Here is a 20,050-nt window from a genome sequence, read left to right as displayed (position 1 = left end):
CTCAGACCCGGGAAATGTGTAGTGTGAGGTGTGCGTATTAGTATCATGTATTTGTTTTTTATTTTTTTTTTTTATTTTTTTTTGGTTGCACGTTGCAGCTACATTCATTTGGCCGTCCTTTAGAGCCCTGTGGCAGGCATCCTTGCAAATGCATTTAGGTTTGCTGTTTGCATGCGTTTAGCTTCGTTAGTTGTCGTTAGTCTCTGAGCCGCTTGCCAGTTGCCAGTTGCCAGCTGTCCCGCTTTCAGTTGGCAGGCCGCACCACGGGCCCACGCTGAAAGTGTTGACAGTGCAAGCAGGCGGTAGGGGGAACGTAGGGGGAGTGGGGCAGCTTCCTGCTGCTATGTGTGTTTAATTGTCGCAATGCGACCGGCAACAAAACGCGCCAGACTGCAATCGCAACTTACAGTGCAGAGACCTCCTCTCCCAAAACACTTTCTACTCCCTGCTTCCACCACAGACTTCTGTAGTCCATTGCCAGCCATTTTTCAAAGCGTCAGTGTGTGCGTGTGTGTGTGTATGCTGCTGCTGCTGCTGCTGGCAACGTAAATCGCCAAAATTGTCCCGACAACGTCCTGTTGTCGGCTTTCGACGAAATTTGCCTACAATTTTTGCCAGTTGCCTGCAAACTTGGCACGCCAAAAAGGACCAAGACAAATATTTTCGTTGCTTGTGTGATAAAAACTGCATGCATATTGCGTGCGTTTATGTGTGTGTGCGTGTGTGCATGCGTTTGTGTGTGTATGTGCGTGTGCACATGGGTGTTTGTGCGTATGTTGCTCGAGAAAATATGGTGCAATAAACTTTGTGCTCGCGACATGCGCGCATTTTTGAAGACTCCTGTTGAGCACACACACCCACATGCACGCACACACGTACACAGACACGCACACACACACGCACATGCAATTTGGGTTTTTAGTGCTGCCAAAATTTTTAATTTCATGTTACGCCAGAGGCCCTTTTAAGTCAAGAGTATTTTCAGCTGCAACGTTGCGACTCGTCGTTGCCTTCGGGGGCGCGTCAAGGTGGGTAAAAGTGGGCGTGGCAGAATTTAAGGCCGTCGTCTGATAGTTGCAAATACGGGCATAGCTTAAGCTAAAGAGACTGCTTTAAGAGGTGCCTTGCGGTCTTCTGCAAGCTATTAAATGTTAGCGATAAGCGCAGCGATCCTATGAACGTAACAGCATCTGTCACTGTTACTGGCACTTACAATGACATTAACAGTATAAGAATGAACACAGCTACATTAGCTCTAACAGTAAGGGTAACACGAGCAGTGATATCAGTGATATTAAGAGTAACAGCAAGCAATTCGTATTGGTTAGATCTAATACACATCTACATACATGCACACCACCTAATGGGATTCCAAGCAAGGAATTCCTCGTGTCTCGGCCGTCCCCAATTTAGTCCCGATAGATTCGGATCTTTTAGTAGACTCACTGTGGAGGTTATTTTCGTGCGCGGCAATAGAACGAATGAAGCAAGCTCTGACCAGAAACCCGGGACTGAATGATCCATGCATTTTTCTTTTTTCTTGAAGCGCTTCCAACGACATGCTGTTTACAATGAGAGCACCACTAACAGCAGCAATAAATAAAAAACAAAGCACACCGAAGATTAAATACCCTTATGGTCGTTTGGCTCAAAGTACACGAGACGTCTTCATCAATGCGCTACGTCATTCGTTACAAACTAAGAATACTCTCTCCAAGGGCTTAAATACAAACACATAAGTAGCAGCAGTAACAGAGTGTTCGCAACAATTGTAACAGACTGGTCAAAACAGTAACAGCTGCAGTCACTGTTTAGATAACAGAAAGATGAAACAGAAATAAAAGCGAAATCGAGCAGAAGCTTAGTTAATTTGACGCGCCAAAGCGTCAAAGAAGACACAGAAGGCGTGTGCAACAGGGCCTAGAAGGGGGCAGAGTTGGCTGGGTATCTGAGGCAGGCAACAACAGGTGGCTCCAGCTCAGCGCTAATGCCAAGCCATAAGCTCAGTTGCAGACGGCAACCAATTGGCCGGATTTGTAAAGTGTAGGACAGCGATGAGGGGAGTGCTTGGGAGTGGGTGGACAAGAAAAGAAAGGGGATCTGCTTGGGTGGCGCTTAGGCAAAATAAAGCCAAAGACTTGCACACAAATTGCGCAAACAAACAATGTGAAAGAAGACGCCACTCAGCCCCGTTCACCCACATATCCAGCAACACTGGCAGCATATCAGTAAGGGATTTGGTTCTGGGGGATTGAGATCTCTCACGCCACGGCCCACACAGACCGCCCATGCACAGGTAAGATTTTTATTAACAATAACTTATTTTGTGTAATAAACAATGTCTGGCATTGTCTGCTTCCGTTTTGTTGCAGTCCTGAGTTTGTTGTTCTTAGCCGTAGCCGTAGCCGTGGTCGCAGCAGTAGCTGGTGGCACTTGAGGCGCCGCTTCAGCTGCTCGACATGGAAAACAAATTCAAGTTGCGACTGTGCCGAGGACTTTACCCGTAGGATTACCTCAATTCCTTTGGCTGACACAGTGCAGCCTGATGGCAGCTGGCTTCCGGTTCGCTTATGCCTTCACTGTGCCCCGTGTGCTTCCTCCTCTTGTTTGTAGGGCTGCCTAAGTTTTGCCCACGACTGCCGCCTCGCCTCACCTGCTCATCTTTTGTCAATTTCTATGGCTGCCACCACCCGCTGGCGTGTTGAGCGCTCACCTAATAAAACCTACAAATAATCACGCATTTATTATGCTGCTCAGCACACACATGTGATTGTGTATGTGTGTATGGCATTGTTGTCGTGCTTCATGTGAAGCCAGGAAGTAGCATTACAAATTTACCGCAACTTGTCTTTTGTTCTAAGCTTCAGCTGCCCTCAAGTTTTCCATGCTGAACGTCATTCTGATTCTGATTGTGATTCCAATGCCGGAACCGCTGCGCGTCGAGTTTTTTGGTTCTGATTTGTGGCTGGCATTTTTGCACATTGCAATTACCTTAAAGATTAACATTGTTACCAAAGTTTATTTCTCGGCCTGGCTCTTCGCCCCATTCACATTTATTTAGCATCTTGAGAGATGGCGAATTCTTCGAATTTCATACCAGCCAGTCCGAGTCTTCCTCGCAATCCCTTTTGCCTAAAGTCCTTTTGGTGCTCTTACTTTATTTCCCTTTAGAAGCTAATGATGTTGTGGTGTTGTTAGTAAGCTGAAAATGTGCCCTTACTCGTTAATTGGGGCTTTATGTGCATTATGACAGATTATTGTTAAGAGAAAATTCAAGTTGTTGTATAAGGCATCAACCACAGGGCAGCCCAATGCCTATCTAACCTTACAAAGAATTCTCGTGTATGCAAGATGTCATACTACAATATTTTGTATAAACAGTTATACAACACCGTCAAATAAAGAATTAAATAATTTTTTTAAAAATATTTATACAAAAGTTATTTAAAGCACAGAGCTCTCTTTTATATTGATCTCTCTGTAGGATGGATATTAAAGCTATATGTTTTAACAAAATTGTAATCTAAATTTCTTTAAGATTAAATTTATTTTTCATGACTATATTCTGAAAGTTGACTTTTAATATTGAAACGATTCTCAAATTAATAAGTTTTTTTCCTTAATTTATCGATTCCGTGTTTCTAACACTGATATACTTGCTACGGTTTGAATTGCTAATGTCATTTGGGGCTTTAGCTAATCGATAAATGTAAACATTGCCTTCGAACTTCGTTATGTTTATAGCTTTCGATGGACTTTGAGCTACTTTGATGGCATGGAGTTCCGGCAGAACTTCCCCGCCCATTTTAGAGTCCATCCGCGGGGACTTGGCAGTCTGGAGCCCGCTCAAAGGCCGCGACCTGTCCGTTGCAAATCAGGTAACTTGTATGTCCGACTGAACCACTGCAATGCTCATCTAGGGCAGCTGTCCTGTCATTTGGTCAGTCCGCTGCCCGCTGGCCGCTGCCCGCTGGCCGCTGCCCGCTGGCCGCTGCCCGCCGCCAACTGCTGAGGCAATCGACCTAAAAAGTTGGTCAATTGGCAATAAAATCAAAAGCGAAAAAAACAACTTTAAGAGCAATAGTAGCAAAGATGTCGACGTCGTCGCTGTGGACGACCACGGCGGAAAGTTATTCGACAAAGTCCAGGCGGCATGTCTTGCATCCTAAATGCGAGGCGACCATCTCAACGGGGTGCGGCGTGGGCAAGGGGCAAGAGAGAGTGGGTGGCGGTATATCAGGGGCTCGGAGTTGGTTCATAAAACGCTTTGTACGCTCAAACAGACACAGTAATTGGCGATACACAGACACACACATACTCAGACACCAAAGGCAACACACATGTGTCCTGCTCCTTGGCCTCCACTTTGTTTTATGTGGCGGCCAGCGGGGCCGGGCAAAGAAAAGAAAGAAAAGCTATGAAGAACAAAAAAAAAACTGAAGAAAAAATAAGGAAACTTTGGCGGCGACGCGTATTTCATAAACTTTGAGTGTTTCTGGTTCTGGCATGCACTTATTTTCTTTATATTTATTTATATTTCGCTCAGCATCGAACATCCCTCTTGCCCCATAGCCATCCTTCACAGCTTACATATTTTCATCTGCTGCTCCTTCATGTCCTTCCTCTTATTGAGTGGTCATAACTTCTGGCCAGTCCTTCCAGCTGCTTCCATCTGTCAGTCGTTGGCCGCGAGCTTTTGCTCTGCAATTTTGGGCAAAAAATTATAGAAAAAAATATAGCAAGAAGGAAAAAAAAATTATTTATAATAAAATACACCAACGAAATTATGTTGGAAATTTCCGCTTTTTGGCTGCTGCTGTACAAAATTTATTTCACATTCTCTTTACCCAAATATGTGCTGGATATTGTTGGGCCTCCTCCACAGCCAGCGACCCCGCCCCTGTTACCCCGCATTCGAACAGTTGCGAATCGCAATTGCATTTCAATGCAATAAGCAAAGTTATTCCTTTGCATTGCCAATTGCCTTGGAATTCGACTTACTAAAGACCCAGCCGTCAGTTTGTCTATATACAGTCCCCACCCGCTTAGCTTAAGGATATGTATGTTCGCGCATGGGAAAATTGTTTCGCATTTGCAGTCATAATCCAAGGCAAGGCGCAGCAGTGGGGAAAACGGGTTTCAAATGAGCCAGAAATGATCAGAGAAGCATAAATTTAGAGTTAATATTAAGCCGAAAACATACAAAATTATTTCAAGTAATAGTGCACGAAAATTGAAAAGTTAACTGAAATGCATTTATTAAACTCAATTAAACTCAAAACTATACCTAAATACTAATTTGTACAATTTCAATTTAGCTTACTTAAAGCTTAAATATTAATTAAGTAAAGAGAATTCTTTAAGATTTAAACTTTACCTTTAAGACATAAATGTTACCAAAACAGTTCAGTCTTATATAAGAATCTATTTTGCCTAGTTTGCTCCATTGATTGGCAAAAGCACTAAAAAATTAAAGCTGCAAAAGATGTCAGCTAAATTAAAATTAAGAAACGTCAGTTTGAATAATGAAGCTCTATTTTAAAGCTCACTTAAAGATTAAATATCTATTGAGTAAGCAATTAACGATACGTAAATGACTTAAAACTGAAAGCTCGCATCTTGTTTTCAGTGCTGAAATTTTCCTAAAGCTCAATTATATAAAAAAGCTTAACTGCTTATCAGAGCTTTTCAGCTTTGTGAGCATAACCAAATTACAGTGCATTGATTTAATTGTTTCAACTGATATTAGAAAGTTTGCACAAAAAGGGATTTCATTACAGAAAAAATACAAAAAAAAAAAAAAAAACGTATAAAAGAGCTTAGCAGTGTTAATTTTTTTCACCAGGGCTTACCAGCAAAAGCAGGAAAATCAAAAAATAAATAAATAAAAAGAAAAAAAAAACAAATACGCAAATATCCGAATCGAAATTGAATCGAAGTATCAGCATGATAATTGAGCTGCATAATCAAATTGTCAGGCCAATGCACATATATCCAAATACAAAAGCGTTTTAAATGTGTCACGCCTTCTAGTGCAATGCTTTTAGCATTTGCGAGCTCTTTAATTAGTGCACATCGTTGTTTGACGACGGGTCGGATGCGTGCTAAGAGCTGAGGCACAGTGCAACATTCCAATGAATTTGCACTTTCGTCGGCTACGGCACAAAGAAGTAATTACTTAATGCACGAGTGGTGCATTCGGTGCCGGCTACAGGCAGACAGACAGGGACAGAGAGACGAACAGGCAGAGCGACCACAAAATCAAAGCCCATTCCATGGGTAAGAAGTGTCAGTGCCACAAATCAAAAGCCAGCCCGAACTTGAATGACTGCAAAACGGATGGGACTACTGACAGACGGACAGCCGGACAGCCGGACAGCCGGACGGACGAATGGACTGACGGACTGAGGACGGGTTGACTGACTGGCCTGCACTTGTAGCACTTTTCCAAGCACTAAGCAGACCAACACCAAAGCCAAATGAGTTCAGCGCCCTACTAGGGGCCAAAGCCTGTTGGTATGGCCAGGGAAACTGCCACACAAAGCTGCCACTGTTGCTGAAGCTGCTGCTGCTGCTGCTGCTGCTGCTGCTGCTGTTGCTGCTGCTGCTGCTGCTGCCGGTTGCTGTCTCTACTAACGAGTGGCGAGTCGAGCAATGATTGCGGTTACTTGTTGGTTTTCATTTCATTTTTCATGCCACTTCTTTGACTGAGTTTGTAGCACAGCGAGCTTGGAGTGGTGGTGCGGGGGAGCCCTGGGAACGAAGGGAAGGTGTGCGGCCAGCTGCTTGTTAAGCACTTTAAACAATGTGGCTTCAACCCAACCCCACCTGGGCATCTACAAGCCAGAATGGAGATTGTTAAATTTAATTTTGCCACTTGTTTAACCAATGACAGAGCACGAAACGAATGCAGACAGAAAAGCTGAAAATCTGCTTTGACTTTGACTTTGTGCCCCGCGCCAAAGCACAATTTGTCAAATGAATTCCCAGTCATTTCGCAAAATTGCACAAGCAACAGGACAGAACGGGACAGCCACCGGCGGGCAGCTGCAGAGCATACTGGAGAGGCAGCTAGAGAACTGTAGAGCTGGAGAGACAGCTGAGCGAGCACTTGACACGTCAGCTTCTAAAGTGGGCACACGGTGGGATAGAAAATATTTTAAATGTATTATGCTCGGATATTACCTGGAAACTCTGACGGTTGCGCGTTGATTGCGCCGCAAATTGCTTCTGACTAAAATAAGCGCGCGCGTTCATCGCGTATACGTCACGTTCGCCCTGTGCATTGCAACAGCGTTAAATTTAATTTTCCAATTAAATGCCAAAATGTTGGCTTCTTTTTTCAGTTGTTGCCGTTGCCGTTGCCGTTGCGATTCCGGTTTGTTTTTCCGCAAAAAGTTTTTTGCGTCAAACTGACATCGGGGAATATTACAAAACTCGGCACGCAGCCGGCCAGCGGCAATTGCGGAGCTGCAACATTCGAGATAAAAGAAAAATAAAATAAACCGAACACACACACGCACAGGGCTTGCATTTGTTTTGGTATCGGTTGCACAAATATATAAAAAATACAAAAAATAAATCAAACGCAAGTAAATAAAACAAAATTCACACAAAAAGCAACTAAAACAAAATGTAAATGGCAGGCGTCGATTGGCACGAAAAGTTTACGAGAAGTGCTGAAGGGACTAAGGACTTGCGGGTTGTCGGGGAGGGGGGCCTGGTTTGCAGAGTGTTGTGAAGTGGGCAAAAATTGCACAAATTGTGTGTTACCATTTCGGGGACTCGAACAATGAGATAAACATTTTCAATGGCTACCCGATTAATTAACCATCGAGAATCCACTTACAAATTGTTGGACAATCAACTCGATTGCAAAAGATTTTATTTTTATTTTTTCGACGTGTTCAATACATATCGAAATAGTGGGTCAAAATGCTTTTAATGGAGTGCCAGATTGCAGACATTTTTTTTTTTGCATCGCCCTGAATTTGTTAGTGTAGCAATTTTTGTATATAACTTATTTAACACTTGAAATCGTTTATGCAAATATTTTTAAATGTCATCCACACTTGTCAACCGCTTAAACAAGTTGTCGATTGATCTGTCGCTTTTTTGGCCCGCCGACGATCTGAAACAGGAATCTAGCAACATCTTAAAATCTAGCATGGAATTCGAACTGTCTTATAAGCCGTCCTCTTGGGCAACGCATCTTAGATTATCTTAATTATGACAATGGTCATACTAGATTTATGAGCTTCTTAGCCAAGTTTGGTAAACAATATGTCTGTTCCGAGTCGGGCAGTTGCCACAGATCTTGCACATTACAAATTAAGCTATGTGCGGCCGCCAGGCATCTTGCCAAAAGTCTTCGCTGATTCGGTGTTTTTTTTTTTTGTCCGCAACTTCTCGACACTTTTCACATTAAATTTTTGTATAAATTTCATTTGACGGTTTTTTCACGAAACTTTCGCGATAAAGTTGAGATATTAGGGCTGGCGCAGGGGCAGGGCTATTCCAGAGCAGCATCACATTAGCCAGCGCCAATTGAATATTAGAGTGCATCCCTTCAGTTGGCTACTTGGCTCGGCCCGTGCAAAGTTTCGCGTATAACTTTGGATTGCAATGTGGCGGCAAATTGCAAGTCGCGCCAGAAATTAAGCGGCCGGCCGCAGTATGCCAACCGCGCCGTGGTTCTACCCCGGGTCCGGCCCGAACATGTCCAACTAAATAAAAGTCAAGGCAAACAATTTTCTATTTTATTTGCTTGCCACAACTTGCGGCCACAAAATTCGAAAATTTTGGGCCAACAGTAAGCCATCAACCCGACCGCCCGCTGTCCAGCAGCCATTGTGACGCCCCCTTCCTTTTGGGCGGCCCCTTACGCAATGGCAACAGATTTCATCGCATCGCATCGCAACGCACGGGATCGCATCTCATTTCAACTCATTTCGTTTTGGTTCGCTTCGTTTGGCTTCGTGGCAAGTGTCTCAGCTGCTGCGGCTGCTGGCAAATAATTAATTATGCAGCGCCCCCGAAACTATGCAACAGTTATCACAGCTAAGCCCCTAACTACACAGCCCCCCTAAGCCATCCAAGCCAACACTTCTAGTCTTAACCACCTGCCAAAAACTTTTGTGTATTACACGCGGCGCTCATCAAGCCAAAGCATTTGACGTTTGCCGGCCAAAAAAGTTAAATGAGTTTTTATGCTAGAGACTCCGTTCCTCCACAGTCCACCTCTCCCCCGTCAGGCACCCACCGACCACGCCGAGCGATTTCTAATTGGAAAAAGACGCGCGTCCGCTCACTGGCAATGACAATACAAAAGTTTGCCGCTCGGCAAAATTGAAATAAATTGCTGGCAATAACAACAAACATAATAAATAACAATGAACGAGTTGGCAGCACCTTTTACTGGGCTTCAAGCTTGATATTGGCGTGGGCTGGCAAGGGTTGATGTCCTTGGCTAGGCTCTGATAGGGGTAGATGCTGGCTGCGGCCATTTAAAACTTGATTACGCCGGAGAACGGAAAGCAGCGTTGGTTAACTTTCCAGGCAAATGAGAATTCTGTGCAGCTTTCATGCATGTGGGCCGTTAAATCGCTTTAATTGCCAATTTCCGGTTAAGTAATTAAAAGCGTTTTGCTCCCTCAATACGGAAATTGGTGAAAGAGCAATTAAATAGCAAACATATTTTGTCTACACCCCCTATCGAAAGTGACGAGCGGACGCTGCCAAATGACTAGTCATGAGTCACGAGTAACGAGTTGTGAACTCTAAGAGGTGAAAGCGCATGGAAGGAGGATCGAACTCTTCAAATAAATAAATAAATGTGCGCCTGAATGATTGCTGATTGATTGACGCACGAGTCAAGTCCAAACGCTGGCACAGCATGCCATTTAGTTATGTTTCTGGCATAACATTTCCAATAAACATTTCCATTCATTAAATGTACATGCTTTCCTGCATTTTAACGCAATGTTCTTCAAAATAACGTTAATCCTTATTACACACAGGGCTGCAGAAACAATTTTGTCAATGGTTCGGCGAACGGCTCGAACCAACTACCTGGGCCAAGCCTTTGCTTACCATAGCCTTAACAAATTTGAAAAATCGCCATAAAAGAGAGAATTTATTTTTATCAGCAAATAATCTAAAATTAAGAAACTTTTATCATTCTCTAGCGTTTTTTTTAAATTCAAAAAAAGATAACAAAATTTTGCAAAGTTCATCTGCTTTTCGAGCAGCTATTTTGGTTTTGTTGTTCCATTCTCGAACCGGTTCGAGTGTGAACCGTCTTGCCACCCTGCTTACATATATACCACATATGGATATGTTATTTAAGCAGAAATATTTACTGGCTCTCAAGTCAAGAATGTAATTTAATAACAATAGAGGTAGCAACATTTTTGTTGACCTGCTCGTTGCCTGTCACATTTGAAAAGGATGCAGAACGTCAACAATTTCTAACAACTTGCATTAGCTACTTATTCAAAAATTGTTTTCATAGCTGAGACATGCATAATTAAACTGTAATTTTGTGAATTGAGTATCTGTCAATTCAAATCAGAAACAGTTCCTTTCAAATATAACGAGCTGTCAAAGCGTACACATACACAACCACACACACACACACACGCGCAATCAATTTTCTGTACATGCACGTTTTGTTAAGAATAATTAATAATTTAAAGCAGGACATGAGAGCGGAGAAGCAATGAGTGAAGGAGAATAAAATAACCCAGAGAACAGATTGTTGCTTTAGACACTTAGAAAGCCACTAAATAGATTACATTAGGGGTACTCGATACACGACACAGCCATTTCCTTAAATTCTGTTCCCATAAACATATTAATTACCAGAGCAAGTAAACATAAATGAATAAAAATAAATACATAAATAAATGAAATATTTAATGGACTTGTGCTAGGCTTTTAATTGCAAATATTTTCACGTTTACTTCGTAAATGCTCGCATATTTTGGCATTGTAATAAATACAAAAAATAATTAACTCATTAAATAAGCATTTGGCGTTTGCATTTGCAATTTGCTCGCCTCATATTTCGTGGCAGGCCCCATGGTTGCCAGCTGCAGAGGGAGGGCACGGGGTGCGTGTCATAAATATTGCTTAATGTTTGCCATCAGCCAAATGGCATCGTGGCCGCATGCCCAGGACAGTGGCCAGTGCCCCGTGGCCAGTGGCCAGTGGGTAGTGGGCAAAGTTGGCGTTACCAAGTGCCGGGCACCTTCTGCTATTGTGTGTGTGTGTGTGTGTGTGCGTTTCCATTTTGTCTAATGCACGAGCCCTGGTTAGCTCTGTTAAGTGGGCGTGGGTGTGGGCATGGTCGTTGGAGCGAGATGCAGGTAATTTTTGTTGGTGCTAGGCCGCAATTAATGCCAAATGCCAAGAGACAAGCATATGTATGTATATCATTCAGTGTGTGGGTGTGTGTGGGTGTGTGGGTGTGTGTGGGTGTGTGGGTGTGTGTGGTTGTGTGTGCTGTTTGGCCTGCCAGCACATGGCCGGACATAATCATTATTGTTCTTAACAAGTTAGAGCAAATAATAAAAGCATAATTTATAATATTCTCTCTATGAGAATGTGTATTTAACTGTGCGTGTGACTGTGTGTGCGTGTGTGTGTGTGTGTGTGAGTGAGTGTATGAACGTGTGTAGCCCATTTTGCTGTTCACTTAATATTTTAGTTAATTAATTTGCACACACACAAAAGGCAGAGTCTGAAACTCTTGGCAGTCTTAAATTTCTTACACTCATTTAACATTCTGAATTATTTATCTAAATTGTCGCACACACACATAGAAACAGGTGTGTGAAAGAAAACTCTTGCATGCGCATAAAAGCACATACGTATGTATATTAGAGCTGTGGAATTTCAGCAACAAAAGCAACAACAACAATTGTTGGCATTTGCAATTATTCATACGCCACGTAGACAAATGTGCTGGCAGGACACGTAGAGCGGACAAAGAGGGCATTGGACGCATATGGGATATGCAGCACATTCCAGTTTAGATTTGTTGCCGGCTTGTAATTGTTGCAGATAATTAAGTTGTAAGCAATCGTAACCAAGCCAAATAGTCACCCAGGTGCTCTGAAGTGCGGAACGTGGCAAATGGAACATGAGGATCCATTAGTGGCGCACCTGACCAGCCCTCCTTTCGGCCACTCGTCTCACCACAGCCAGCACATTGCCTGACTAATTGTCAATGTGCATATGTTAAACACCCCGAAAGCTTCAAAATAAACAATATGCCTTTCATATATAAATGTATGTAGTGTAGTGTAGGTCAAAGGTTGCTTTGTTCTATCTTAAGTGTAGGTAAGCCGAAGTCTGCCGCATATAAAAAGTATTTAATTAAGCACTCATATTGCTGGTTGATAATTATTTAACGATTATATATATATATATATATATATATATGTATTCATTGTGGCCATGTTGTATTCAGGTTAGTTATTCACTTCTGCAGCTCGGCACCCTTTTCGTATTATCTCTTTATTGTGCCAAGCACTAATTTAACTTCACGTTAAATGATCTTTTGACAAAATTTCTTAAAACTCTTTTGACTGCAGTTGTTGTAAATATAAACATGGGTTCAAGCGAGCTGAGTGAAAGGGCTTGGGCGGACGGAATGGAAAATAAGTGAAATGCCAGCGCGAGATTCTGGCCTTTGTGTGAAATTAAAAGTTACTGCTTAGGAGCATTTTTGTATGACTTTGCTCGTTATATGCCATTCCTGCCGGATCTGCGTCTTTTGTAGTTATTTACAGGCTCGCCTCCAGCTCCAGCTGCAGCTGCAGCTGCAGCCGGTCATTATGGCTATCAAAAGTGAGAGGGACGGCAGAAAGATTATAAGCAAAGTGCTTCAGTTTTTGAGTCTTTGTAAATTATTAAAACACATAATTTACAAGTTGAAACCTGACAGTGCCAGGAGTCGAGACCCGGACCAGGTCCCCAGTCCAAATGCCCGGTCCGAGCTCCGTTCAAGCCCGGTTGTGGCAAGATTAAAACGAAATGCAGCCAACAATAACAAAGCCAACACAATTTGTTGCAAAAGAAATTCAGCTGAAGTTGGCAGCATACAAAAAAATTGCTCAAGAGAAGCACAAAGAAAGCACATGGATGGAAAGAGTGGAAGGACGTGAGCAGGGGAAGGCAACTACGGGTTCCGGGTTGTATTAAAGCACTTACAAATAGCAGGCAATGAATTGTATTAAGTTATTTATTAAAGTTTTAGCCCATTCCACAAAATAAATCGCCAAAGATTGAGAAATTTATGTGGAAATGCTGTAGAAAAAAATTATAAATGCATAATAACAGATGATCCGTGTACTTTTCACATGTACATGTACATGAACAACTTTTAAAAATGTTCAAGAACTAATAAACATTTAATCGACATATTTTACTTATAATATGCTCTTGATGTTCAACTATCTGATTATGGCATATCGGATTTTGGTTTCGTTTCGGAGAGAATGCAAGAAAGAGAGAGAGAGAGAGAGAGAGAGATAGAGAGATAGAGAGAGAGAGAGAGAGAGTTAATCAAAGTATGAAGAGACTAATTTTATTAGACAAACAATAATTCTTGTTAATGTAACACTTTTAATCAATGCATGAAAAACTGTGAATCTTACTCGAAATCTTCAGAATCGCATAGTAAGCCAATATATAAAAATTACGTTTTTTCTTGTTTATATTTGTAGTCAAATAAACTTGTCGCAAGAGAACAACAAACGTATCGTAAATTTCCCGGACTTGCCCAAGTTATATTCTTCAGATTTAAGCCTTATTTTTACATCCATTTTTTTTCTTGTTATTCTTGTTATATAAAAAAAATGAAAAAACTTGATATAAATGTAGAAATTCTAAAATTTAACGAGCAAAACCAACATCTTTTGTAGCTTAGTCTGTTTGTGGGCAAGTACTCCCTAATCTGCAAGTACCCAGTAGACAATTGCAATAGCTTGTCAGCATGCAGATGCTCCGCACTGATTCAAAGGTGCAACCAGTTGTGGCATGTAAGCCGCAAAGCCTCCAACTGGCAGCACTCGGACTCGTCAAAAGTGGAATTCATAATATAAAATAGGCAGCAACGAAAATTCTGGGCTCTCAATTCATTTTCTACATGCAGCTGCTCAGAGATTTTGGACAGTTTTTCTGGCTACGCAACTTTCCAAAACAATTTTTGGCCAAGTTCTGTTTGACCAAATAAATTAAAGCAAAAAGTAAGCTTTAAATAATGGCAACAATCAAGATAAAAATAAAGGAAGATAGAAAGATAGATAGATAGAGAGAGAACGCGAAAGAAAGAGAGCAGCAGCTCAGCTCCGGCAAACATCCTGCCGAATCCTTGTAACTCACCTCATTAACAAGGCTCTAAAAACAGCTACATAAACATGTTAGCACATCTATGAGAATGGGAATTGAAATGGCCAACATTGGGTTGGGCTAAGTTTCAGCCATGGATTCACAAATTCCCGCAGCTCTGGCGCGCATGCATCATAAAATTATATGAGTTTGGGCACTTGAGGCATCCGCAGGCAGAAGTGGGAATGCGCATTGAAGTGGTCGTTAGTGGGCACGCTGTGAAAACGAGTTAATCGTGGACAGGACGAGGGCTGAAGGACGAGGCACGCAGGAAGCGCGCTGTGTGAACGGCGCTAATTGCGGCAACCTGACAAATGTCGCACCTGCAGGACGCAAACAGCAAATGGGATGCGGTAAACGTGGCGAGGACAGCAACAATGCCAAATGGCAAATAAACATTACTGTAAAGCTACAACAACACCAGCAGCACATCAAAGGATCCACCCACCTGGCCACGACCTTTTTTCACACTAGACATCTGGCTGAAAAACAGAGCACCGCCCGTCGTCCAATTGGGTCCAATGACCAGGACACACATACAGCACAACAACCACGGCCACAACAAAAGCGCAACACGTAATTGTTGTTGTCTATTAGAGCCAAGAGCTGACCCACTGAGTGGCTCGTCGAAAGGATAATAAAAACAACACAAAAAAAAAAAACAACTGAAAGCAATCAGCGAAAGAAAACAATAAAATGCAATAAAAACAGGTAAGAGTGCGCAGGTCGGCGGTGCACGACTTGCAGATACCCTAAGATACACAACCAAGCAGGCACGCCTCAAACTGTGCTGTGTTCTTGTTCTTATCTCGAATAACTTGAATATGACATATAAACGTATACCAAAGCCCACGTCTGTGCCTCTTAAAATGGTTCGTCGATGAGCGAGCCTACAAAGAGAATTTGCTGCCTCTGACTCCTTTGAACCTTAAAACAGGATAAGCTTTCGCTATTGTGTGGGACCCACTTTCCAGATTTTCTTATAGTCGTCGCGATGGACGCGATTATTTAGACGGACAGACGAACAACAGGCCGGAATGATCAACATTTTATAGATGCTTTATAGAGTTGGATATACTTACTTCTACGTGTTACATGCATGTGCACAAAATCATGAAGTCCTGTCGTAAACATTTAAAATGGGTATTTAATAAAATTGGCAAATGAAAAAGTATTTGCGAATACTTGAAGAAAATCGGCTGTATGATATATAAAATAAAAGCATGTCAATCGCAGCATGTATCGCATTCTGTAAAATACTTTACAATTTGCCTGTAATCGAGAAAGCACTAGTAAATTGCTGGAAAATAATATTATTATAGGTTATAGTTGCCTGCGAGCCCATGTATTAAAAGAAGATTGCAGAAGAGTTGTATTTAAATGTAAGAACCCTCTCGAGTGCATTAAATTAGCTTGCCTCACACGCAAACCAAATCGTTGTAGATATGTATATAACATTGAAATCTGAACACTGCCACTGCATAAAGGCAATACACCTTCTTTTGATTTATGAACAGGGTAAGAAAATGTCTTCTCTTTGTTGTCGTTAAGAAACAAACGAAACATGCTCCTAAAAGAGTAGCTCCCGATGTGCTGCCAACGACTGCTATAGACTTATTGATACCAGACACGGCCAGCCAGGGAATGCAAGGATACGAGGATGCGGGCAGTGGGCAGCGGACAACGGGCTGCGGTTTGTAGCAGTGCCTTCAAATCGAAAGCCAACAAAATGTTTGTTATGTCGCAGCCAAAGTCAAGGGACAGCAAACTTTGTGCAGGCTTTGAAGTGGCGATGGCCAGGACCAGAGTGGGCCGCCGCCTGCCGCCAGCCAACAGCCACCAGCCACCAGCCGCCAGCTGTCAGCGTGAAGTGCTGGGCAAACAAGGACATCGCGAACCAAAGCAAAACAAGAGAAACGCGCGAGCCAGAGCCAAATGAAAGAGAGTGAAGCTGCGCTTCAATGTTTGGGTTGCTGTTCGACGAGTTTTCTATTGGCTAAGTAAAGTAGAGTGCAAGTCGACCCACTGGATACAGCACACAGTTAAAGTTACAGTTACAATTACAGCTTCAGTTGCAGTTGCAGTTAAAGTGAGAGATCTGGCGCAGAGCAGCGCAGGAGTTGCGACTCCCTGGTGCTAGACATTGAACTCGTGCTGGTAGTCGCACTCGTCGCTCTCCTCACTCTGGCGACTGCTCATCAGGCGCAGACGTCGATCTAGCGGTAGTGGCACCAGCACCTGACCAAGACCTGCCCGCTGCAGCGCGTCCATGCTGCTGCTGGGCAGCGGGCTGAGCTCCGGGCTCTCGTAGAGCGGCTGTCTGCGTTCCACGCTCCAGTGTACACACCGCGAGATCTTCGACTTGGTGTGCGGCTCCGGATCGGATAGCTCCAGTGGCCGCTGCGCATCCTGTGGCAGAAAGCTGGCCTGCCGCAGATCAGGCAGGCTGCGATAGTTATTGATGCCGCTGCCACTGGGCAGCATTTGTGGCTCCGGTTGGGCCAGCGCCGGTGACTGCGGCAGCTGTGTGCCAATTGCAACTGCAGTTGGGCTGTGTTCCGCCTGCTCCAAGGGCGTGAACACATCCAGGAAGCTGGGCAGCGCTTGCGAGGGACGCCGCGGCAGTTCCGAGTTGAGCTTGTGCAGCGTAATGCAAAAGTCCTGAAAACCATGCACTGTGTGATAGTTGCTGCTGTTATCCTTGCCCTGGCAGGCACGCGCCTCCGGCCGTAGGCTCGGCCGTACGGTGCCTGGTGACCAGGTGTGTTGATATTGTGGTGCATCCAGATCCACCTGCCGGCGCTCATCCAGATCGAGTCGATCAATAGCGCTGTGCAGCTCCGGATCGCGCAATGCCACCTCGCGCGCCAACCGCACATCGTGCCGCCAAAACTGCTGATCCCGCTGCACCGCCGGCGCCACCTCCTTGATGCGCAGCACCACCACGCCCATTAGCCAAACACAGACTACATTGAGGAGCGTGAGCGCCATGCTGACCGTGGCGCATACGAAGAGCTCGATGTGCAGATGCGGCGAGTACTCCCGATGCTTGGACAGGCCCTTCAGCAGCTCTTGGTCAATGTGCAGCACGCGAGTGCACAGCGCGATAGCCCACAGCAGGCCGGCATTTACCGCTGGTGGCAGCAGGGATGCAGATATCGCCACGCCCACCAGCGAACCAGTATTACCGCCCAACACGCCAATGGCCGCCGCGGCCCCAGAGGCAAGCGCTGTACATAGCCCAATGGCCAGCGAATGGGTGTCGCAGCGTGAAATGATCTCCTCGGTAAAGCCGGTGGATAGCATAAAGAAACGCCCAAGCCCGCACAGGCAGATGGCGCCGCCGAAAATGAAGCCCGTCACCACCGAAATGGCAATGCCAATTAGCTCGTTCTTAATACCCAGCCAACGCAGGCCGCGATCGCCAATCACCGAGCCGAAAATGGCCGCTATGATGGGGCCCATTAGGGGCGAGATGAGCATGCTGCTCGACAGGAATAGGAAGCTGTTCTCCACCAGGCCGACGCAGGAGAGCAGGGCGGCGGTAATGAGCAGTACCACGAAGTCAAAATTGATGGTGGCATCGCGCCGCACCACGCGCACCACCTGATTCACATTCAGGCGGCATCGCACCGAATCCATAAAATTCTGCCAGCCCAGACGCTGTCCCTCGCTCTGTTCCTTGGCGCCAGCGCCGGGTACAGCGCCAGTATCTGTGCCTGGCGTACCAGCTGCCGCTCCAGCTGCGGCAGCTGCTACTCCTACTCCTACTGCTCCTGATCCGCTTCCTGCTCCTCCATAGGTGCCTGGTGTCGGGCTGAGCTTGACACGCGTCTCCAGGCAATTGATGGCAGTCACATGTGTGCCCGGCCGCTCGCCAATGCCCCAATCCTGCAGCGTGCAGAGTAGACACTCGTAGCGCTCATCCTGCACAAGATCGAAGCGCGCCTGCAACTGTCCACCAGCCACGTCGTGTGACCAGAACACGTGCTCCAACCGCAATTGTAGGGCAATCTGGCGTACCACCTGCTCCAGTGGTGCATTTCTTGACAGCTCCCGCAGGTGCAGAGCTCGGCTGTTGTGTGACCGCATATTTGGCTCGATACCCTGAATATGGCTGCTCATGTCCCAGTTGGGACAGACACAGTTATAGGCATAATCACAGTTACAGTCACAGTTACAGTTACAGTTACAATTACAATTGCAGTTACAGCTGCTGCCACATCCGCTCGAGTAGTTGCCGGAAAAGTGTTTGCTGTGCAGATTCAGCTGGCGTCTCTCCTCCTGCTCGGTGAGCACCGTCACCATGACGCAAACGGAGGCATTCATAATACACAATATGACTTGAATTTTGGCAAACGAATCGCTAAACGTTAACTAAACACGATATACTTAAACGCCCAAGCAAACGGATCTGTTTATGGGTATCCCGGAGCCAGAGGCAAACGAAGACTATGACTTGTATAAAGATAATGATTTTTAAATTCTCAGTAGCTGTCAGAGCTGAGGCTGTTTGCTTAGCTCCCATTGATAAGCTTATAAACTAATGAATATCTTAACTAAAAATAAAATGCAATAAAGTCATCATAAAATCCCAAATACATATAGAGGATCAACCAGAAAACCAATACATATAAATGGGCTGACATAAAAATAATAATCTGTGTATCCAATTAACTGATTGACTAATCCCCCAGTTACTAGCTAATTGACTGATTGACTGACTGACTGATAGATTGATTGACTGATTTACTGACTGATTGTATGATTAACTGCATGACTTACTAATTAACTGCCTGACTGACTGGTTGAGTGACAAGCTGATTGACAAATTGACTGACTGATGATTGATATTGGATTGACTAAGTGACTAACGGCTTAACTGCTTTATTTACTGATTGACCGACTGGCTGACTGACTAATTAACCGAATAACTAATTGACTGACTGAATGTTTGACTGATCGACCGACTGACTAATTGTCTGATTGACTGACTCGTTGACTAACAAGCTCATCGACTCTCGAATAATTAAAAGACTGAATTAGTTGACTGACTGATTGATGATAAAAATATAGATAAGAGCGAAGAGCCAAGATGCTTTTAAATCTCCATTTTACACTGTCCTGATTCGGGCAAGACCAGGTAATACTCGCTTGATTGAAAAAAGATGAAGAAGATTAAAATAGATGCGGTTTCGCCAACATTCTGAAAATATTTGCACGCAGCTGTGATTGAATAAACCAGATGTTAAGTAAAGGTCAGTTCCTTTCCTAAAAAGGCCGTGGATCTTTAAAGGTTGGCATTTTTAGAGAGATTTTTTACTAGTGCCCCACAGCCAGCTGTGTGCCTCTCAGGCTCAATCGCGTCCTGTTTGCTGGCGCGGATGTTGATCTGCAGCGGTTGCCCTTGCCTCGTTTGTTTACATCCGCTGCCAGGTAAGGGGGCGCTGGGGCGTGCCAATGTGCGCGTGTCCTGTTGCCGCATAATCAAGACGACGGCAGCCAGGACTAGGGGAAGCGGCAAGCGGAATGTCAACAAACTGCAGCAGCCATGAAATATTATGAGGCCGCTTAGCAGACGGCTGTGGCTTGCCAGTAATAACACACACACACACACACACACACACACACACTCACACACAGCACAAAGTCG

At 44.2% G+C, this 20,050-nt stretch overlaps 1 protein-coding gene across 1 annotated transcript; it reads right to left on the bottom strand.

Annotated features, from left to right (window-relative positions):
* Nucleotides 1-16,377: 16,377 nt before the first annotated feature.
* Nucleotides 16,378-18,886, bottom strand: LOC115764297. The gene has a single exon (XM_030707231.1). The coding sequence runs from the start codon at nucleotides 18,724-18,726 to the stop codon at nucleotides 16,534-16,536; it is 2,193 nt and encodes a 730-aa protein (XP_030563091.1). The 5' UTR covers nucleotides 18,727-18,886; the 3' UTR covers nucleotides 16,378-16,533.
* Between the last annotated feature and the right edge of the window lie 1,164 nt (nucleotides 18,887-20,050).

The sequence above is a fragment of the Drosophila novamexicana genome, unplaced genomic scaffold (assembly GCF_003285875.2).
Source record: "Drosophila novamexicana strain 15010-1031.04,08,12 unplaced genomic scaffold, DnovRS2.1 tig00000820-arrow-pilon, whole genome shotgun sequence".
Lineage (NCBI taxonomy): Eukaryota > Metazoa > Arthropoda > Insecta > Diptera > Drosophilidae > Drosophila > Drosophila novamexicana.
The sequence above is the reverse complement of the archived record's forward strand: the minus strand, read 5'-3'. Positions and strand labels throughout refer to the sequence as shown.